The 23,882-nt window shown below is 42.6% G+C and overlaps 1 protein-coding gene across 3 annotated transcripts; it reads left to right on the forward strand.

Annotated features, from left to right (window-relative positions):
• Positions 1–1,060: 1,060 nt before the first annotated feature.
• On the forward strand, positions 1,061–23,239 carry YBX3 (Y-box binding protein 3). 3 transcript variants are annotated; one of them, XM_066600845.1, is made up of 9 exons: positions 1,061–1,318; positions 1,801–1,864; positions 4,768–4,801; positions 7,408–7,497; positions 8,146–8,268; positions 10,188–10,273; positions 11,641–11,812; positions 13,926–14,010; positions 22,632–23,239. In XM_066600845.1, exons 1-8 carry the CDS (start codon positions 1,219–1,221, stop codon positions 13,983–13,985), a joined length of 729 nt encoding a protein of 242 aa, XP_066456942.1. In that variant the 5' UTR covers positions 1,061–1,218; the 3' UTR covers positions 13,986–14,010; positions 22,632–23,239. The 3 variants fall into 3 exon arrangements, with proteins under 3 accessions (XP_066456942.1, XP_066456940.1, XP_066456941.1); XM_066600843.1 differs by having other exon boundaries at positions 1,062–1,318; positions 10,188–10,282; XM_066600844.1 differs by having other exon boundaries at positions 1,062–1,318; positions 10,188–10,282; positions 22,636–23,239.
• Positions 23,240–23,882: the final 643 nt, after the last annotated feature.

The raw sequence follows: 23,882 nt of genomic DNA on the forward strand, positions 1-23,882 counted from the left end.
ATGTAACCTGTATAACTTTTCATACAAAGATGACAATTGCTGAGTACGACCACTCACTGGACTCCTAACCCCAGAATGAGCAGAGATTTAGCTAATTACATAGCTGTACAGAATCTTTCCCCACAAAACTATTATCAACGTGCCCAGCTTCTGCTCTATAACATGCTGCTTAATGATCAGACTGCATTTTCAGTGCAAACAGCCTGGACTCCAGACTGAAACATTGCAGCAAACTACCAGAGAGATTTGTGCAGCTGCTGCTGTATCTAGCTCACTGAGCATTGCCTAGACTGCATACAACTATATCCATTGTGAACTGATTACCATATGGACAGGTTTGCAGCCTCTGAATGTAAACCAGCACATTCTCATTCACTGACAGCAGACAAATATCCTAAAAATGACAAGAAACTGAAACACAAAATATAGTAGAAAGCTATAGAACAACCCTTAAAGAGTAACTGCACTTATTAAAAACTTTTTGGCATGTCAGAGCAACGTATCAAAAGTTTTGTTCAGTGGGAGTCTGAGTGAGAAGAACCCTGCTGATCACTGAAATGCTCACCGGAGTGCTGTACCCCTTCAGCTGTCTTCACTGGCCTTTGGCTCCTCTCAGGAGCTGAAGACAGATGCATAGACTTCTCTAGATGTTAGCTTCAACTGCCGAGAGGAACCAGCAGGCAGTGAAGACAGCCGAATAGCACTGCAGCCCCATTGTTTTAGCGATCAGCAGGGTCTCAGCACCTGGACCCTCACTGATTAAATCTTTTGATAAGTCACTCTGATATGTCAAAAGTTTTAAAAAGTGCAGTTACTCTTTTTTAAAGTCTCACAGCTATGATTCAGCATACAAAAGAGCAAATGACTTCTAACCTTTTTTTTATCTGCCCTGGTAAATACTACCAAGTAGAAAACTACTGTGGTACAGCATAGGACGCCATCATACTAAAATAAATAGTCTACTCAAGCTGCAGATGAGTAATCAAATGGCATGTTCCTTTAAGAAAGAAGAGATGGGGAGGAGTGGACATTCCCCAACGTATAAAAGCCACCAAAGGGCCATTTTTAGGGCAGTAAGATCAGTGACAGAAAGAGAACAAGACCGATCGAGGAAAGAGATCCCTCGAAATACCATCTGAAATCCTCCCTGCCTCTCCTTCCCTTCTCTCCCAAAACCATTTAGCAGGGAACACAAGAAAACATCAAGGATTCACAGTCATGAGTGAAGCAACAGCTGAAGAACCAAAGCCCAAAGCTCCAGGGACTGAACCTAATGCAACTCCTCCAGGTGCAGGCGAAGTGGAGAGAAAAGTGTTGGGTGAGTATTGTGACCATAGACAATATGTAGTAATCCCGTTGCGGTGTGAACTCTCATTGCTCTATACAACATGTAGACTTTCTTCAGTGGTCTCACTTTTGTGAATTAATAACCTAATGTTCCTGTCATGGTCTATTTTTGGCCTGGAAGAATCACATCTGTTCATCTACTGCATGATTACATTCCAAATGTGGCATAACGTAGTCTTTCATGAGACCTGCTTCTACTATGTGACTATCAGTCTTGTGTTACAAGTTTATATTCTTATACATTTGTGGTTATTTTATATAAAATACAGAAAATTCACACATATAAAACCCAATGTCACTTACAGTTAATATCACCTTTAAAATATACTAATAGTTTAACAGTGCGCATATATTGTACCAAGTGATAAACCAAGCTCTGAGCTAAAGTGTATTGTAGATGTATAAATACTACTCAATCTCAAAAATGACTTTCAAAACTATACATTTTTTCAGCAACCAAAGTCCAGGGAACGGTAAAATGGTTCAACGTAAGGAATGGCTATGGATTCATAAATCGGTAAGTTTTCAATCTGAAAATGGATTTGTCTATATCTTAAGTATACAAATCAAGGCGTCATATACACAGGCAAATCACAGCTCCGTACAACCTCCGAGTGCAACACCCATAGACTTCATTTGAGACTTACTGTACATCTGTGTGTCTACAATTTTATTTAAAAGCCTACAGAAATATATATTTTGTCTGATTCCCTAAAAACATGTAAAGTAATCCAAAAAACTGAAAAAGGAACCAATGCTCAGGCGCATGCAAAGTATGTTAAACGGGTAATGAATATACCCAAATGAACTTACTTGGTTTAGGGGGTTTTCCTTTCAAAACCCTGAACCATGTGCTAATGGTTTGTTTCTACTTAAAGTTGAGTCCACATCGGGGAATGGGAAAATGTATTTAATCCAGAAACAACAAGGTCTAATGCAACGCGTTTTCAAGATGTTACATTTCCTTCTTAATCAAGCTTGATATAACACAGACCAAATTAGACATTTATATAAAGGATCTTCTTACATTAGTTCTATGTATCTGAGACCAACAAGAAACAATGCCATTTGTAAAAAAAACAGACGTGAACCGGTACTCAGAACCGAGAGTGGAGAGTGTGTGCTGCTCTAAATGCTTATTTACATATTTACTTCCATTAGTTTTTTACTTCCATGATCTGAGGTGTTTCTACTATCTCTTTGGATTATATATATAATTTATCGATAGATTTTTCTAATAAAATTTCCTTTTCGGCTTCTCATGTTTATCGTCCTATATGTGGCATGCACCAGGTATGTTCCACAGGCTGGCTCTGTACTGCAAACTATAAAGGCACAGAGTGCATCATGTGACCTGAGTGCTGGTTCCTTTGTCTGTTTTTGGATTACTTTACAATTCACCAAGTCCAGTATGGACCCTTGAGTGTACTAGGGTTTTCTCCTTCCGGGTGTCCTTCTAATTATGGGTTGTAGTTATCTTTATTGGTTCAAGGCTATTGAGGACTACAGGTATGATGGCATATCAATATAGGGCACACCAGGTGAGTCCACTCTCTATCATTTAACAGGGTTTTACTTCTATCTTTGTGCGCTGTCTGATTTATTTTTTATTCCTATAATGATTAAAAAAAACAACTTGATTTTCTATTGGATGCCTCATGAATACGGCATGTCATGCAATTCTTCAACTAGTAGGATTAACATTTGCCTTTAGTCTTCAGTGCAGCTCGCCACACACTAGCAAGCCTCAGTACGCTTCTCATAGGACACGTTATCATTCCATGCAGCTGAGCTCGCAAGCATTTTCAGGGTGGCGAACTGGCTACTTAGTACAGCTCAGATCACACCAGGCTAGTGAGAGGCCTATGACATGGGTAGGAGGGGTAACATACTCTGGGTGTTTAGTCACACATGAGAATGCACTAAGATGGTGTCACATAGCCTCATGACTAGGAGTATGTTATATACTGTAAGTAGGTTGCTTACAGCACCTTGTCACAATAGATAGATTAAAAGGGGTAGAGTAGTGCTCGCTATTAAAGTCTATCACTCTGAGGATGAGCATGTGGAGAGGTGCTGCACTACCATAGTTAGCTACAGTGAGCTACAAGAAGGGTTCCCAGTCTGTAGAACATCTGTACAATGTCCCTCTCACTGGAATCAGTCTCTCACCAGTCACAATCTTCAGGGCTTCTCCTCGGGCACCCAAATCTACAGTCTGGGAACCCTTCTTGTAGCTCACTGTAGCTAACTATGTTAGTGCAGCACCTCTCCACATGCTGCTACTTCTCAGAGTGATGGACCTTAATGGCGAGCACTACTCTACCCCTTTTTAATTTATCTATTGTGACAAGGTGCTGTAAGCAACCTAATTATAGTATATAACATACTCCTAGTCATGAGACTGTGTGACCCCATCTTAGTGCATTAACATGTGTGACTAAACACCCAGAGTATGTTACCCCACCGACCCACATCATAGGCCTCTCACTAGCCAAGCAAGGATCCTACTGCACACTCACGTGGGGCAAATGCCCAAAACAGCTGTGTATAGATTGTGGCTTGGCTTTCAATTCTTAATCATTGCTCCAAAGACCTGTCTAAAGGGTCAGGCATTGATTTGAAGGAATGCTGCCATCCAATAGGTGGCGCTGCAGAGGTAGTGTTCTAGCTCCCTTATTTGCATATTATCCAGAGGAGCATGCATGCTCTTATAAGTCTCCTCACTCATCTTCTTGGTGCTCTCCTTAGGGAGTGATGTTACCCCTCCTGAATGCCCAGCCAGGATGCTTGGCCGAAGCCATAATGTTACAGTGTACAATATACATTTCTCCACCAACAGCCTGTGAATAAAATGCACATTAGGACAGCAAGTACATAATCAATAATGCAATAAAATATCAGAAAAAAGGAGAGCAGGTCAACCAGAACTATTCACTACTCAAGGATATACTGAAGGGCGGTTGGCATATTCACAATCCACATCAGTTTCCGCTCTTACATTCTAATAACCAGACAAATATTTAATTAATATCTAAATGACTATATTATAGTAAACCAAATTGTTTTTTAAGATATTTCCCTATTGTAATGTTTGTTGCTGTTTTTGGCCAATATAACTGGAACCACCAAGGAAGTCTAGCCAGGAACATATATAGATTGGTCACGCTACAATATTCTCCTAGATCAAGCTTCTAATACCACACTCCTTAACCCAAGACAGTAGTCATAGTGTTGGTAATGATATAACCAGTTTCCCTCTTTCCTGTTCCTACTCTGCTCAGCCTCTCACCATCCATATAGAAGGCACTAACCTGAGCTGAGCCACTTCACACACCATCTTATAACTAAGTCAGCCTTACTTTTCACAAGACTGCAGTGGAAACCTGTATAAATAATATGTTTTCCTTATCTTCCTAGAAATGACACCAAAGAAGATGTCTTTGTCCACCAGGTGAGATATCATACAATGTAGTACATATATGAAAGGTCTAAATAAGCCAATAAAGACCTCCAACTATTAATATTTTGGAAAGCAATGCACAAGTAGCACATGTACCAAGATCGTAATTTCATATCCCTTTTGGAGAAAGATGGAACAAATTTATGTTGTGGCGCATCGGTCACAATGGGAAAGTGGAGCTGGGGAGATGTTACGATGTTAGCCCCAGGCAACGTGACCGCAACTTTGGCGCATGTGCCTTGTCACTTGGACTGGGCTTGATTAGTTCTTTAATCCTGTAACTGCAGAAGGTACCTGAGGTTGGAAATCACTTAGAGGACTCAGTGTGCTATTTGTATTTATTCATACCCACCTTTACATGGCCACCGGTTATTGTTCTATCTGAGGTGTTTGGTGAGGCAGTGGATTCCTGGCAGCTAGGTACCTGTGGGTATTTATTCTGTGTGGCAGCTTATTTACTTCTACATTACACTGTGTTGTATACATTGCTATTTCCACCTGCATCTTCCCTATCCTCCATCTAGAGACAGATTAGCCCCCTACGTTACTGATGTGGGGCCTCCCTTATTAGGATAATTGCCCAGCTTATAGGCATTTTCTGCCACTCTAAAGTTGGTTATGGATCGCATTCCCATCCCCGTATTTCTGTTACCTTTGTTTGCCCTATTTTGTGTTCTCTGTGCTTTGGTGATGCAATCTATGTCTAGCTTGGTCCATTGCTGACCTTGATTACGTCTTGGTCTGACGTGTTGGTGATTGTCCTTGAAGGGCACTGTCTTTGTAACGTAACAATTTATTAATTGGCCCATGCACTAGAAAATCAAATCTAGGCCAATGTATATTTGTAATACAATTTACGTCAGGTATAAAAGATAGTAAATTTGTCAGGCCACATGTGGCCTTGCCTCCTGTTGTAAATACCCACCACAAAAGCGGCGAGCATAGTGGAAGAAGGGCAAAAAGTTGCAAATGTTTGAGCAAAATTCACGCATAGTACGTATGCAAAAGTATTCGTTCCTCTATAATGATACATTTCTCACTTTTTTGAAATATGACTTTGTCTACCACTTAGTGTATTGCTATGATATTGTCTATTTGTGTTTTTATCTAAGAATGCTTTATGGTTAGGGTGATGATTGATTTGTCAGTGGCTTCATTCCTTCTGGTTAGTTGTTAGCACTGACTAATTAAAATAGAAAACTATTTACTGCCGCCAGGTCTATCTATCAGACTGTAACCTGAGAAAGTCACTAACATGGAAGGAGGAGTGAAGGGTCAATTGAAGAAGTCAATGGGACAATCTGTTCTGAATAGTAGTAAACTCATGTTTCATGTCAAGAAGGCACCCAGACAATTCAGCATCGTACTAAAAGACTACAATATGAAAATTTTAGATAGATGGATATAGATATATATATCTAAATGCACAGATATATATGGACTGATGATAGCCTTTATTTCAATGAGAGCACGTTTGGCCAAACTTGGTGCTAAGTAGTCAGCGTGACTGGAAATGCTCCAGTTTTCCAGCAGTGTCCCATTCCATTTGATGGCACGGAGCCTGTTATTGCTGCTGTCCTATGTAGCATGCACCTGTTGCCTTCACATACTGCCTAGCACAGCAAAAGTGCTTATGAGGTGCACTTTATGGTCTGAATTTTATGATGAAGCAGGAGGTCGTCAGCTTGTCCTGGTAATGACATTCATCTTATTTTAAACCACAAGTGTTCACTTTGTATTGTTGGAACACTTTGTACAAAGAGGACTTTTACTCTTTACATTGCACATAAGTAATGCACGAAAAAATGTTCTATTATATGTTAGTTAGCAGGGCCAAATTATACATAAGGTTATTGTCCAGTGGCGTCCACTACCTAGTGCACTCCAGTGCTTTTCCAATTGCAAGGGAAGGGAGTTCCAAAAGATGTTAAATTTATCAATAGGGTGCTTGCCGCTCAACACCTGGAAGTGACAGGCAGCACCTGGACTTGCTATTTAATTCCAGGTGGCATATGGAAATTGGTCATCCACATGTGGTTAGAGCAAAAAACGCAATATTGTATAGGCACCCTAAAAGTTTAACTAAGTAGCAGAGAGGGGGATTAGGCAGCTTTTACTAATATACATTACTTTGGCTTGGAGCGCCATACTCCGCTACAATATACTCGCCACCCCTGCAAAAAGTGATCTCAAATTTATGCTCCATATTAGATTTTTTTGGGTTCTGTCGACATCAATGACATCTACCGACAATCGCCTAATGTTTATGTACACATCTGATGACACTACTACCAGGGAGAAGATCCAAACCAAATCTTTTCCCCAAGGGCCTCCATCAATCTTGGCCCAATTCTGGTGGTAATTGATGTGGTAAATAAAAAAAAGAAAACTACTAGTCTAAACAATAGATGTTTTTCGTAAGTCATCTATCTGTCAACTAGTTAGAATTGAGTTGATTTAAAAGGCAGTCCTTTTATGGTTCTATATGGTGAATTTTAGTGAGTTTTTTTTATTGTCTTTAATCACCTATCAATCAACGTCAAGTTAGATTTGGTATACAATTTTCTAAAATATGTGTTTTTTCTTTTATTTCATAGACAGCAATAAAGAAAAATAACCCTCGCAAATACCTGCGAAGTGTAGGGGATGGAGAGGTAGTGGAGTTTGATGTTGTTGCTGGGGAAAAGGTAAGGGGACCGTCAAGTATTGTCAACTTTGTTTTTAAAATGTGTCATGTTCACAAACGTGATTTCATGATTTGGGGTATACAAACTAGCCAAAAATATTTTTTAACTTAAAATCCAATGTTAATGTTGTTTTTTTTTTTCTGATCGCCTATATCCAACTGTTGTAGTTACTCCTATAGATTTTGAATAGGTTTACTTGGGACAATTGTTGCTCCTGTGCTTTCACACCGGAGGGATTCGACAAATCGAGGCAGAGCATGCCACAGATTTCTTCCGGTCGCCCACCTCTATTCACTCATAGTGAGCTGAAACAAAGCAACTAGTGACTATAAGGTCCCATATTTACACGGGACAACTATCGCTAAAAATGACTCTTTTGAGCAATTTCTTGGCCAGTATAAAGCCATCCAAATTCCTCCTTGCTATGATGATACAGCTGGGGGGGTCAGGAGACTGGGGCTCCCTATTCTGGTGATTGGTTGTGGTTCCAGTCGTCAGACCCCCATCAATTCAGTGTACAGTTGGTAAATGTTTTTGACAAGAATACCACTTTAAACACTGAATTGACATCATTTATAACTGTATTTATCTTCAGTGTGTTCTATATAGAAAATGAATCATTTGGGTTTCTAAAATGAATATTTTCAGGGCGCCGAAGCAGCTAATGTAACCGGCCCAAAAGGAGCTCCAGTCCAAGGCAGTCGTTATGCTGCTGATCGCCGTAGATATCGCCGTGGCTACTATGGACGCAGACGAGGACCTCCAAGGGAGGTATGTAATGATTACAATAGTTGTGGATTTTTTTTAATAGTATTTGTGAATAAATCCTGTTTTGAAAGGGCACGCAAATCGCAAATGAAACTTTAGTTTTAGATTTTAGTAAAAATAAAAAGGTTTTTAGTATAAAAATTAGTTATGTAGGCACAAATAAGCACTGAAAATACCTACTGCTCTATATGGTGTATTCTAAAATCAGGACTGTGGCAAAGATAATTGTATCACAGTTGACAGATCACTGTATACAAAGTGGTGGTTGTGGTTCAGATTATATAGTAATAGCCACAAGCGAACAGCTAAACGTGGCTTTGAACTTCTCTAATACTTTCACTTCTATCTTGGACTGCTCAAATAATGGGGCCACTAAAGGCCCCCATAAACATTAGTTAAAGATCATCTGAACCCAATGAGTTTGGCGGAACTGGCTGTCACATATGTATGGGGTCCTCCTGACTATCTCCAACAGATGACTTCTGCTGAAAGATGGATTGGGCACATCGAATTTCAACTCCTGATCCTTTTGTTAACACTGGAGATAGGCCGCTGCTAGAGCTGTCTGGCTTCTCCACTCTCCCAATGGTTCAAACAATCGTTCATGTGTTTGGGGGAGTCAAGAGAAATGGCTGTTAATTGAATGAACTTTCAGCTGACAGCTATTGAAGGTGTATGGGCAGCTCTAGTTAATTAACCAATTTTCCTGTCTTGCATATTGTGTATATCTGAGTAGCATTTTGTTTCCAGGTATACACCATTTGAGTTTAGATCGACTATCAAATTAGGCAAAGTAATAAGGCTGCTAGAGATCTCACAGTCCTAACTTCTAAATGACTGCTAGTCTCTTCTTCCTGGAAATGAACGGGTAGATGAAGAATTAACTGGAGCAGCTGCTCTTGTTGAAAGTCTAAATTTGTCTCTTGGATTTCAGACAGTGTGAGAGAGAGGAACAGATGCTTGGGATTATAAGAGAAAAGGAGTGTTATAGCCCAGTCAACTAGAACAACTCAAATTACAAGCACATGTGCCTATGGGTCATGCCCACAGTGACTTGTCATGTTTTAAGGGTTGGAGAAGTGCTGGATGGTCAAGCCTGGCTAATATTATAGCCATATTTAGGTATTATTATAGATGTGAATAATCTTCTACCCTCCTATAGCATTGCAGCATATGTGTTCATCTCTGGCAGCTCAGCCCTTTGTTAGGGTGGGGCTCTGACTATAGGGATGCCTATTAGTCACAAAAAGAGGGTTCAGAATCTCCCTGAATGAATGGCACAGTGGTCATCATGAGTGTGCACGAATACTAGAAAGGAGATAAGCTCTTATACTCCAGCAGTCCCATTGAGATGAATGTATTGGAACATGGCCACTGTTCCATTCATTTGAGGACAGTCAGAAGTCCTATCTTAGGAATGATGGGGGTCCCAAGAGTTGGACCCTAACCACTTAGATTCTTATTCTCTATCTGGTGGATAGGGAATAAGTACTTTTTGTGGTTTTGTGGGACAACCTCTTTAATATTCAGCAAGGACAATCTGTGTTCCCCTAACAGCAGAAAATGGGACTTCCTCATACATTTTAGATAGTGTATTCAGTAGATTATGTTGTTTTTGATGGTACTGTATATGCCAACAAAATTCTATATGGACAGCTATTGTATAGCTAACCCATTATATGACACTGTTACTGGTTAGGGGCACTAACTAAGTTTTTACATAGCAGTTGCCATGATTCTTGATCAGGCCCTTCCCATAAAAATAATCATTTAATTTTTCCAACACAGTTTGGAAAATGAAATCTGAACTCATAGTGGTTGTTTAAGGGAACAAGGTCACTTTGCTAGCATTTGCCTCTAATGTATACATAATACTGTTTCAACGTTTGTACCTGACAATAAGATATCCCTTTATCATGCAGGGCGGTGATGGAGAGATCAAAGACGGTGCCCCTGAAGCAACCCAAACCCAGCAACCAATTCGCCAGCCAGCAAACTACAGACCGAGGTATCGCAGGTCGGTTCTCGAAGTTGTTCTTTTTTTTACACCCATGTAGTTATTATAGTTATTTATTTTGCATTCAAGCATCAGGATGGTGAGTGGTTTGCAAATCATGTCCTATGAGGAACGGTTAAAGGATGTGGGAATGTTTAGCTTGCAAAAAAAGGCTGAGAGGCGACTTAATAGCTGTCTACAAATATCTGAAGGGCTGTCACAGTGCAGAGAGATCAGCCCTATTTACATTTGTACAAGGAAAGACTAGAATGAGTGGAACAGGTTGCTACAAAAAGTGGTGAGTTCTCCTTCAATGGAAGTGTTCAACAGAGGCTCCACTGACATCGCTCTGGGATGTTTTAGTGAATCCTGCATTGTACAGGAGGTTGGACCCAATGACCCTGGAGGTCCCTTCCAACTCTAACATTCTATGGTCTCATGTGATTGATGGTGGCACTCTATCAAAACTGCCATGTTCACCATAAGTAAATAACCTAAGCCCACTATCTCTTCACTGAGAGCTAGTTGTACACCCCGATTTACATCAAAGGCATCTCATCCAGCCAACCAGAATTCTGCTCAGTCTGTCTATTGATGGGTTGCTCTTCCATTTGGCAGAGTCTCTGAATTTGCCTATTGGCATGAAAAACAACTCCCTTATAGGGAATACAAAGTTTTATTTTAGTACAATCATAACAGATGAGGAAGATGAGACTTGTTTCTATACTAATAAAACAGCTATGCGTAAACAGCCAGCGCTGACTAATTTCATAATCTGTAAGATCAGTCTAATTGGTGAGAAATCAAAGTGTGTAAACCCAGTCTAACTTTGGCTTGCACCATTCATGCATTATAAGGATGGCTATTACTTTGGTTCCCAATGACTGACCTCAATGCCTAAGTTTCTAGAACACAAAACTGGTTGAACAGATAATTGCTGGGCTATCTTTATCTTCAGAAGAAGTTCTGAGGATGAGACAACCTGATTAAATGGGGTCTTCCAGGGAAATACTTTTTGATGATCTATCCTCAGGATAGGTTATCAATAGTTGAACGGCTGGGGTCTGCTACTAGAGCAGCTCCCATTCATTATAATGAGTTATACCTGCAATTACAAATGCTGGCCACTACACAGGGGTTGGAGTAGCAGATTCTACTCCGTACCCCTGTGTATTGTGACGCTGATGGTGAGTATCTAATCAGCTGATTGGCCAGGGTCCCAAGCAGCAGACCTATGCCAGTGAATAGTATTTATATGAAAAACCCCTTTAAGTTGGTCTTACACAGTGGGATATTATTATCGCTGTTATTTATTAGCATTCACATTATGAGAAAACCATAAATTTATCATTTCAACAATTACACATATTTTGTCACAGACCTATGCCTCAGTCCAGACCTGTTCCACCTACCGGAGAAAATGAGAACAAAGAAAACCAGTATGAGCCAGGGGCTCCAGATCAAAACCGACGTGGTTTCCGAAGACCGTACAACTACCGGCGTCGCCCTAACCAAGGAAGTGTTCCAACACAGGGGACTAAGGAGGCCAAGGTAGATGCAACTAACTAATTAAATTAATGAAAGTTTGAAAGGCTAAAGATTCGCTTTTTTTTGCAAAAAAATGTGTCGACCTTCTCCCAACATTTTACATTCATGGCCTTTTTTGATCTACTTCCTGTTCAAACAACTGAAAGTCATAGACCACTTGTGGTTTGGAATACAGTGCAGATGGTAGATGACTGGTGTAGTTCTTAGCAAAGCTGGAAAAGGCCTTTTGTGCCATATACAATAGTAGAGGAGAAGGGGTGGTACAGCCAGTAAGAGAGGAACGTGACCACACTATTTGAAGTATGCAGAGGCTGTAGGGAACTAATGCAGCCAGGGACCATATCACTGGGGGCAAGGAACAGATCAATATACAGTTGTGCTAACCTGTAAGGAAAAAATATCTTCTTATAACCCCCGACAAGTCACATAAAAATTGGAAAAATCCTGCTGAAAATATCACTTAAGTAAAGTTATTTGCTGGCTAAGTCAGCTTCTCGTAACTAATTTTTGCCTTAAAGAAGATGTCCACTTGTAAACTATTAATGACCTATTTTCAGGATGGGTCATCAATGGTAGAACATCAGGAGTCTATTGCCCAGGTACCCCACCAGTCAACTGTTCTCTTGGTTGGTACACTCGTGATTTCTGCAGGAAACAGACAGCTCTGTTCCTACTGTAGCGGCCAGGCTTGGTATTACGGGCACAGCTCCCACTTATTCTATGAGTGGCTATTATTACAAAGGACACAAAATTTATACAGGTTTTATTATGTTTTACTAGTTTTACAAAATAACTCACCTATTTTAACCATGGGACTTCTTTTTGTGTTGTCGCATTCTAAGATCTACTGTATAAGTATTTTTACTTTTCCGCTAACATAGCTGTATAAAGGTTGGTTTTTTTTCAGGATGAATTCTAGTTTTTATTAGTACCATTTTAAGCTATATATTACCTTTTTTATTACTTTTTAGTACTATTTTTGGAAGGTGAAAAAATAGAAAATGGCTATTCTTGCATTTTCTTTATGGCAATTAGTGTTAATGTTATAGCAAAAGTTGTTACAGATGCAGAGAACAATTATGTGTCATCTATTATAGTTTTACTTTTTTTGACCAATATAACATTGTGTAACAAAAAAAGCTTGTTTTTCAGTAAAACCACTTACTGTTGGTGTCACAGTTTACTGGGCTGTAGAGTCACTAAAAGATTGACTAGATAAGCAAGTGCTCATCTAATCACTCCTTTTCTGGGAAAAAAAAAGACATGCATGAGTAGCAATCAGTGAGTAATGACCCTTTTACACAGGATGATTATTGTTCAGAATCGTTCAAATTACCCCACCCCTATGGGAATTTGAACCATAATCGTCCCATTTAAATGCATGTAACAACTGAATGAAAATTGTTCAGTTTCTGCATGCAGAAAACGGAACGTCGTGCTGTTCAGTGTAAACAGCAGTTGTTCACTTCTGCATGACTGTGTATTTACTGTGAATGGAAGTGAGCGGGGAGGGTGTTCCCAGCCCACTCTACCTCCATTTAACAGCACAGGAGCAAGCATCACTGGGACGAGCTACAAGGCATTGTTTGCCTGACAGCTCTTCCCGTGTCAGTGGAACTTAAGTTTGCTCTCTGATTCATAATGGTAGGGAGAAGTGGGGATAAAATGGACAAAAGTCCATTTACCCTCTCCCTGAGGATCATCTAATGCCTTACAGATGAGATAGAGATACAGAGGATAGCGACACATCCTTCTTTCTTACTAATTCCTCACTGGCCCTCCTCTCCTCTGCATGGACTGAAGTGACAGCTGCAAGTTTAGTACATGCAGCTTCCAGTTCAATCTGCTGTATCTCCACCTATATCAGAGCTACCACTGCAGTTTGGGTCTTGTTTGAAAGCCAAGACTCTTCATGGTTTACAAACAAGACCAAACCACTGCTCTTGTCCAATTCTTGATGTGAATTTGTGAAATTATGAGAAAGCTTTCCTATTATTCTTTTGATTCAAACTGAGGACATATGTTGTGTTATGAGCTTGTCATCTTATTACCATAGTAATTAATGATGTACTTACTGCTGACATAAAAATAATTTGTCTTATCTTTGCACTGCCAGCCGACTGAGACCACAGCTGAGAAGCCAGTGCCTGTGGCTGAGAAAAGCAATGCTGTGTAATCTGAGTGACCCAATCTTTCATCATGTAAGTGAGATGGTCAGTTACAGTTACAAAATATGCAGTTCCTTCTGTTCCTCAGTCCAACTCAAAACAGGACAGCGATGATCATCAGATTCAGGTTTCATTATAAAAACACAAAATGATCTATTTAATTTTCCTATTCTGTTCATATCCAACAGAACTGTAAAGGTGGATAATAAGCTGTATAATAACAGCTCCCCTCCACTGCAGTTCTGTGTACGTACATGAGATACTAGATCACATCTACAATTGCAAACACAAATAAGCAAACCCTTTAGAAGTAGCTGGAATTCTGTATTGATAGATAACAATAAAAACCACATTTTATTAGCAAAGTCACAATTATAGACAAACACAATCTAGGAAAACTAATAAGACACAAACCATTGTACCATTCTTTTCTTTTACTGATCTCATTGAGTAAACATCCACAGCCCAGGGAGAAAAATAAAATAAACTTCTGAGTTAATGATTTCTCCAAGAACTACTGATATAGTGTTCACTACATTGATCGTCATCGATGCTATGGCAATAGTTTAGTGTAACTATGATATCTGGTTAGGGTGCCACTGATTCAAAGTGAATGGAAAAGGCCAAGGTACACAAATAGGGTGAAGCTCTGTGGCATGTTATACTATTGATATACTAGGCCTGCAGTCAAGGTAACAATCTCTACTTCTGTAATTGACAAAATGCTGTTTCAATTGAGGAGATGAAGTTGGAAATGTGGGTTTCATAGATATATTGCCCATTAAACAAAGACACACAAAGCCTGGTTACTGACAAATCTGGTTTTCCCAAGATACATTAGATTAGTTAGTGTGAACCATGCCTCATTACAAACAGCTTTCAAAAAAAGTTTTAAAGAGACACATCAGTCTGGAAAAGGCTACAAAAGCATTATTAAAAACTTTGGTATACATCAATCTATGATTAAACAAATCTACAAATGGAGAAAATTCAAGACTGTTGCTACATTCCCTAGGAGTGGGTGTCCTATTAAGATCACTCCAAGAGCACATTAGACAATCTTGAAAGCGGGGAGAAAGAGCTCAAGAGTAACCAAAAAAGACATACAAAAGACTCTACGAGCTGCAAAGCCCTATGTTGATGGGTCCATAATTAGGAAAACACTAAGTGAGAATGTGTTCATGGAAGGACAACACAAAGGATGCTGCTGATGTCCAAAAAAAAAGACATTCCTGTCTGTCTCAAGTTCACCGAGTCTACCTGGATGTTTTAAAATGCTGTTGGGAAATGTTCTATTAACAGATGAGCAAAAGTGACATTTTTTACACAAATACACAGCAGAAATCTTGGAGAAAAACAAACCGGCAGGCACACCAACATCAAAATCTCATCCCAAGTGTGAAGTGTTGTGTAAGGTGCATCATGATTTTGGGCTTCTTTGCGGCCTGAGAGCCTGGACACCTTGTAATCATTGGGGGAACTATGAATTCTAAAATATATCAAAATATTTCATAAGGAAATGAAATGGCAGCAGTCCATGACTCCAAGCTGAAGCGCTGTTGGGTGATGCAACTACACAATGATCCAAAGCGCACATGTAAATTAACTAAAGAATAGTTGAAAAAAAATAATTGTGTTTTGGAATAGCCTAGTCAGAGTTCTGACTTTAACCCTATGTGGCCTGGCCTGAGGAGGGTTATGCATGCAAGGCATCCCAGAGATATTAATGAACTGAAATATATTTGCTGAGAGGAATGGTCCAAACATCTTTTCAACTTTGTGTAAATCTTATTTGTGGCTAGATGAAACATTTGGTGGAGGTAATTGCTGCTAAAGGAGGATCTACAGGTTATTAAATTCAAGGATTCACTTACTTTTTCCCCCTGCATTGTGGATATTTACGAAATGTGCAATATAAAAAGGGGAATTTTTTCTTACCGATAATTCCCTTTCTGGAAGACATCATGACAGCATACGCTGGAGGTTGCTCACCTGCTGACCTGAAGGGACAGGAAGAGGCAGAATATAAAAAGCACCTCCCCTCCACCAACACCAGTGCGTTCCAAATGACCACAGTGACCAGTTACTTAACCAGAAGGTGTGTTTTTATTGACATCACACACCTCAGAAAACAAAGTTAAAGCATACACATTACCTCATGTGTTGGACAAACTAGGGTAACCATGTTGGTAAGGGGGGGAAAAAAGCCCGTATGCTGTCATGATGTCTTCCAGAAAGGGAATTATCGGTAAGAAAAAATTCCCCTTTTCCCCATGACATCATGACAGCATACGCTGGAGGAATACCAAATAAGTGGCATGGGCTTTTTAGGGAGGGATTACGGCTTGGAGCACCTTCCTACCGAAGGATGCGTCCTGACTATATTTAAAGTCCAGCCTATAATGTTTGATGAAAGTATGGCCTGAAGTCCATGTGGCTGCGTTACAGATTTGCTCAATCGATGCGTGCGCTCTCTCCGCCCAAGAGGATGCCACCGCTCTCGTTGAGTGGGCCTTCAATCCTTCTGGAGGGGGGATGCCCTTGGCCTTGTAAGCCTCCTGGATGGCTCTCCTGAGCCACCTGGCGATCGCATCTTTAGAAGCGGCCTTTCCTTTGGCCTGCCCCTGAAATTGAACGAAAAGTTTGTCAGACTTCCTAAAACTTTCTGTTGCCTCGAGGTACGCTAGTACCGCTCTTTTGACGTCTATATTATGGAGCTTTTGTTCTTTTGCATTTTTGAAATTTTGGCAAAAGGCTGGAATAACTATTGGTTGGCCCCTGTGGAAATCTGACAATACTTTAGGCTGGAAGGATGGGTCTAAAGAAAAAACTATTTTGTCCGGGTGGATAGTCATATATGGGGCCCTTCGTGAGAGGGCCTGGATTTCCCCCACGCGTCTGGCTGACGTAACTGCCACAAGCAGGGCTACCTTGTATGTCAGCCAGGCGATGGATAGATCCGTAATCGGTTCAAATGGGGGGTCGCATAAGGCCTGAAGGACTATGGTTAGATCCCAGGGTGGTGCCGTGGGCCGTGTGAATGGATGTAATCTGCTCGCCCCTCTAAGAAATCTCCTAATCCACCTGTGCTCCGCCAGCGCGAGATCGAAGAATGCCCCCAAGGCCGCAATTTGGACTTTGAGTGTATTCGGACTCAAACCTTTATCCAGGCCCGCCTGGAGAAAATCTAAGATTTTCCGGACGTCTGGCTGATCCAGCTGCTGGATGTCCTGGCCTAACCACTCCGAAAATTTTTTCCAGACTTTGGAGTAGATTTTGTGTGTCGAGGGTTTAAGGCTCTCGCTAATGGTGGAAATAACCTTAGGGGAAAGACCCTTTCCTAGGAACTTTACCCGCTCAAGCTCCAGGCCGTAAGCCTGAACTTGTGAACTTCCGGGTAAAGAAGAGGGCCCTGCGACAGTAGGTCCGGTCTTGTTGGAAGGTGGAAGGGCTCTCCCACTGACAGGGATCTCAGGAGGGGGAACCACGGTCTTTTGGGCCAATATGGTGCTACAAAAATTACTGTTAGGGTTGACTGCAGTAATTTCCTTAGCAGAAGCGGGATTAGTGGTAGAGGGGGAAAGGCATACGCTAGGTCCCAATCCCAGGGGTGAGAGAGAGCGTCCGTGCCCAGGGCCTGTTTCTCTGCGCCTCTGGAAAAGAAAAGCCGGCATTTGGTGTTTGCGCTTGACGCAAAGAGGTCTACTTCTGGTACCCCCCACTTCTCCACAAGAAGGCTGAACACCTCTGGATGGAGTTCCCACTCTCCTGGGTCCACTTTCCTTCTGCTTAAAAAGTCCGCGGCTGAGTTCTCGGCTCCTCTTATATGAAAGGCCGATAGGGACTTTGTTGTGCCTTCCGCCCATTGAAGGATCCGCCCCGCCAGTCGTTGTAGTGGAGGATTCCTGGTGGTACCCTGGTGGCGAATGAGTGATACTGTTGTCATATTGTCTGAGAAGATCCTCACATGTTTCGCCACTAATCGTGTTTGCAGGCTACGCAGGGATTTCCATACAGCTTTAAGCTCCCTAAAGTTCGATGAGCTAGCTTTCTCGTGAACGTCCCAGGCCCCCTGTACATAACCGCCTTCAAAGTGGGCCCCCCACCCTTTGGCGCTGGCATCGGTCGTGATTATTACGGCCGGGTCCAAATTCCAATCGGATGCCTGAGACAGGTTGTCCGACGACACCCACCAACGGAGAGAAGCTCTGGCTTCCGCAGAAATAGGGATTGTCTGATCAAGCGAAGCCTGCAACTTGTCCCAATTCTGGAGAATTAGTGACTGGAGTCCGCGACTGTGGAATTGGGCCCAGGGGACCACGCCGATGCACGAAGTCATTAGTCCCAGGATCCGCATTGCGTCTCTTATCGTTACCCTATGTTTTTTATATAGGTTGGAACATTCCTCTATGATAAGATGTTTTCTTAGGGGAGGAAGGGACGAATTTTGTAGACTGGAATCCAGAATGACACCCAGGAATTTCTTCCTGGTTTCTGGCTCCATGTTGGATTTTGACTCGTTAACAATCCAGCCAAGCTCCTTAAATAACTGCAATGTGGACTCCAAGTGTGATCTCAGAGTAGATGGGGAATCTGCCACCAACAGGAAGTCGTCTAAGTAGGGGATGATCATGACACCCTGGTTTCGTAAGAAGGCCACCATTTCCATCACGACCTTGGAAAAAATTCGCGGAGCCGAGGAGATTCCAAATGGTAGGCAGACGAACTGGAAGTGGCGGATTTCCCCCTCCACCCTCAGCGCAAATCTCAGAAATTTTTGTGAGTTGGCGTAAATAGGGATATGAAAATAGGCATCCTTAAGATCTATTGTAGCCATTACGTTATCCCTGGCAATTAAAGGAGTTGCAGTTCTAATGGTTTCCATTTTGAATCTCCTATATTCAATGAATTTATTCAGTTGTTTTAAATTGATAATGGTGCGGTGGGAGCCGTCTGGTTTGGGAACCAGAAAGAGGGGGGAATAGAAGCCTTTTCCCTGTTCCTTCTTAGGGACTGGGATAATCGCGCCGAGACCCTGCAGGTTCCGTACGCCCTCCAACAGAGCCTGTTCTAGGCCTGGAGACTGGGTTGGGGTTATCATAAACCTGTCCGGGGGGCGGGATAGTAGCTCGATCCTGTACCCCTCCGCCACTAGGTGCAGTACCCACTCATTAGTTGTAATACTACGCCAGCTATTGGAATAGCGAGCCAGTCTACCCCCTACCGGGCCCGAAAGTATGGGCTGAGGGACAAAAGTTAAAGTCTTACCCCTTCCGCCCTTTGGATAAGACCATCTTCCGGTCTTTCCCTTCCCGGCGTACGTAGACGAGGGATGAGGGGTGAAGGGTCTCTTGGGTGGTCTGGTGGCAGGCAGTCCGTGACTCTTGTCAGCTGCTTTCTCCAGCAGACGATCCAGGTCTGGTCCGAATATACGCCCGCCCCGGAACGGTAGGGTACATAGCCTATTTTTGGACGCTGCGTCCCCTGACCACTCTTTCACCCACACTGCCCTTCTGGCGGTGTTCGATAGGGCTGCCATGCGGGCTCCGAGGCGGACTGTTTCCATCGAAGCATCTGCCAGGAACCCTGTTGCCATTCGCAGCAGAGGGATGCCGCTTGCGAACTCCTCCCTAGGGGCTTTTTGGTCGACTAGGGCTGCGAATTGGTCCAACCAGATTGCCATGGAACGAGCCACGGAAGTGGCCGCGATGTTAGCTTTCATGATGAGACCGGAGGTGGACCAGGCTTTACGCATGGATGTGTCCACCTTATGGTCCAACGGGTCCTTTAAGTGGGACGTATCCTCAAAGGGCAACCCGGACTTTCTGGATACCATGGCAATTGCAGTATCGACTTTAGGTATCTCGTCCAAAAAGGACACTTCATCTCCCGGAAATAACAGGCGTTCTTTAAATTCCCTGGGGATTAGCGGAGCCTGATCCACGCTCTCCCACTCATTTAGGATCAGCTGCTTGAGTGTGGCGTTTACGGGGAATGAAGATTTTTGTTGCGGGAGTAACCCCGCGAACATATCCTCCTGGACTGTGCGGGGTTGCTGCACATCTTCCTCCACCTGCATGGTCCTGCGTACTGCTTTCAGCAGTTGATCCATGTCCGCGGTAGAGAAAAGATATTTCTTGTCCTCCTGCGTCACTTCCCCGTCAAAATCCACATTTTCCGCTATGTCGGAGTCAGACTCAGACACCGCCGGAACCGACCTGCGTGTAACCCCGGAAGGCCCAGGTTGGAGGTCCGAGAGGGAGGACTGCACTTCTTCTCGGACGACTGACCGAATTTCGGCCATAAGGGAAGTTTTTTCCTCCTGCATAATTTTCGCGGAGCAGGTAGCGCATAGCGTTTTGGTGCAGGAGTCGTCGAGTTTGGTTAGACATACTGGACATTTTTTACTCCTGCGTCTAGCCTCCCTTGGTTTTTGAGTATCCCTGTCCTGTAAGACAAGGGAAACTCTGTTAGTCGGGAAGTGTATGTAGTGCAGGTGTAGGTTGGTCCACTGGACCACTTACAGTTAGGAGGGTCTCTGGGTCCTCTCTGGTCGACATCTTGCGCTTTGCAGGAACGCTTCCTGTGCTTAGGATCGTTCCTTAGCGTGGAGAAACACCACCAGCTGATGCAGGGGCAGCGGATTTTTGAATTTGGCGCCGGCCGCGCCAGGCCACGCCCCCTTTGCGGAGCGTCCGACGTCACCGCGCTGTATCCGAAGCCACGCCCCCTGGAGCGCTCCTGTCGGCCCTGGACCCGGAGATGGCGGCCGCCGCCGCAATGACGGCCGCAGTGGTGCCGGCAGCCCGTACTTGGACCCCGGCCCACCGGAGATGGCGGCCGCCGCCCGAAATGACGGCCGCAGTGGTGCCGGCAACCCGTACTTGGGCCCCGGCCCACGCAGTCCCCGGAAAGCTCCCAGATGGGGTCCTTCCCACTGGGTTTGCCGGGGCTGCCCGAAAGATCCACGCCGCCGCTTCGCCGGTAAGTCCTCCTCCGGCATGGGACAGCGTTGCTGGAGTTCTGCCGCTGCTGTCCTGAAGGGACAGGAAAAACACTGGTGTTGGTGGAGGGGAGGTGCTTTTTATATTCTGCCTCTTCCTGTCCCTTCAGGTCAGCAGGTGAGCAACCTCCAGCGTATGCTGTCATGATGTCATGGGGAAAGACATGGTACAACTGATTGTGTGTTATTAGGTTAGTTAGATTGATCTGTTTATATTTCTGATTTAGGTAACAATAAGACCACATTTCATAGTAACCCATGCAAAAATCCAGAAGGCATACAGGCTCCGTCTGTTATCCTGCTGTACACTTGCTCACAGATGTTGCAATTGGGCCTCTAAATTCTGCACACTTGTACACTGCTGAAGCTGGCAACCTGGCTGGTCCCATAAATGTTCGATTGGCAGGCCAAGGAAGTGTGCCAACCTGGTGGAGACATTCCTGGGATACCCCTGCTGTTTGTTACCAAGCTCGTACTACTGAAAAATGCCAGTTGGAAGACCTGCCATAAGAGGCAACACACATGGCTGCAGGATTTCCTGCACATATCACTGAGCCCTTGAACCACTACTAGGCATGACCGACTGTTGTATGCGATGGTCCCTAGGTTATTACATTAGCCCTCACATAACCACTACTCCCAACAGCTCCTAACAGCTTGGTCAGAACAGCCTAAATAGCGGGCAATTGGTCCAAACGACCATTCTGCTTCTCTCATTTCAATTATGTGCCCCCTCTCAAAGTCTATTAACTGGACAAAATATCTTCGAGTGCATCTTAGAGGCTTGTCTAGCAGTCAACAGTTTCTCAACAAGAGGTACACTACACAAAAGTAGCCTTGGAGAGACTTTTTATAGGGCAATGGGGAAGTATTTTTTTGGCCTCTGGTGGCAAAACCCAGAGTCTAATCAGACTACAATTGTAATCACTTACATATCTGTCTGAGATAGAACAGCATGCTGCAATTATTAGCAATCCGATATTTTCATCGGAGTGCTCACAATCAAAATTTCTACCACAGTAGCACGCAAAGCAGAAGAAAAGCATGGGAACCTGGCACTGCTTGTAGAACAACAGGTGGATACCAGCAGATTGGTGAAAATCATTATTAAAGCAGGCTAGGGAGGTGTCATTCTGACTCTAAAACATGTAGCCTACTTTAATAATGACCTTCAATGATTTGCTGGTATCCACCTGTTGTTCTTTAAGTAGTGCTGAATTCTCTTGCTTTTCTTCTGCTTTGCTTGTGAATCACGTGGAGGACCACGTCACTCCAGCTGGGGAGGTTGCCACTTACAGGCTCAATTAGTGTGCCTGGTAACAATATTTCTGTTATTATGCAGCTATTTCCTCATTTAGCCCCTCTACAGCATGGAGTGAAAATTAGGGCTAGATTGAAGGAAAGCCAAATAGCCTAAGCAAATGCGGGCAAACACAATCAGAACATATGAACTCTGTGCAAATGTAGGTCTTAGTCAAATTCTAACCCAGTACCCCAGTATTGCAAATCAATGATGCTAACCACTGACACCCATGCTACTCATACATACTGATTCCTACCCTGTGAAGTGCAGAGAGATACATGATCCAACTTTAGAGGTGCAAAGTTCATTTGTAAAGTTGTTCATTTTTTGGTATAATTTCCTTTTCAGATAGAATGTGAACAGAAGGAAGAAGAACCTTAAAGTGGCCATTAACTATTACTAATGCTACAAGTTCTAAAGTTGCCTAATAATTAAGAGGGTGATGGACTGACTCTTTACTACTCAGCTTGCCTGCTGTGGATTTCTGCACTGTGAGCTATTGGTGCTATAAAACCTAAGCTTGCCAATGTCGGAATTAAATATATAGAATTTTATCAGCGAGAACAAAACATTTAATAACTTATCCAGATGTGAAGAACAGATATTGAGGACTGTTAAAGATCCACTTATGGCAAGTTAAAGAATACTGGTACTAGTGTACCCTCAGCTGAATACTACAAAGTCAAGTTGATGCACTGAATAGTAAGACAGGACTTTCCAGCTAATGCAGCAGATGTGAATGCAATTGAAGCAAAGAATAAAATCGATCAAATCGAATGTAAAAAGAAAGCTTCAAGCAACCTTTTCCCTCTGAGCTGTTGCACATCTGATGACATCACGGGCCATTTAATGACCTTGGTTCACAGATACTTTATTGGCAAGTTTGTTATTTTGCACAAGCCACATACAACCTCCAGACGCCTTGAAATAAAATCAATGATTTTGAAAGATCATAATGTGGTGTCCTTATTTAGCTTTATTAAAGTATATTGCAGATTAGTGCTATGGATTTTTCTGTCCCCCATTGCATCTATGTGGACAAAGTATGGCACACTTTGAGCACTGTTTGGCACTATATGATTGCTATATGACTTTATGTGGATATTTTATAGCTCTATGGAGGCAGGGCTTAACACTATGTACTCTTTATGAACATGCCATGGCAACACCTAGGCGTTTTTGTCTGTAACTGGGCACTCTTTGTACTAGCTATGGACATATAGATGAATTAAAAGCTGTATGGCACTACATGGGCACAGTAAATTATCCAGCAATATTTTGCCACTTTTTGGCACTAACTCCAGGGATTATAGGACACATTGCAGCACACTTAGTGGCCAATTTGTTCTAAATACCTAATACCTTTTGATGTATGCTACCTTTAGAGGCAGTACATTATATGATACAACTAGCTTGTTACCCACAACTTCATCTGCGTGGAATTTTTTTTTTTAAATCTAATCTGTGTTTTACTGTATATTGATGGTCAGCATCTAGGGCTCGGCGGACCTGGGGTTGCTCCAATGTATCTCTAGCTCTGAGAGATGCGTGATGGTCAGCATCTAGGGTTCAGCGGTTCTGAGATTGCTCCAATGTCTC

Source organism: Eleutherodactylus coqui, chromosome 4 (genome assembly GCF_035609145.1).
Source record: "Eleutherodactylus coqui strain aEleCoq1 chromosome 4, aEleCoq1.hap1, whole genome shotgun sequence".
Lineage (NCBI taxonomy): Eukaryota > Metazoa > Chordata > Amphibia > Anura > Eleutherodactylidae > Eleutherodactylus > Eleutherodactylus coqui.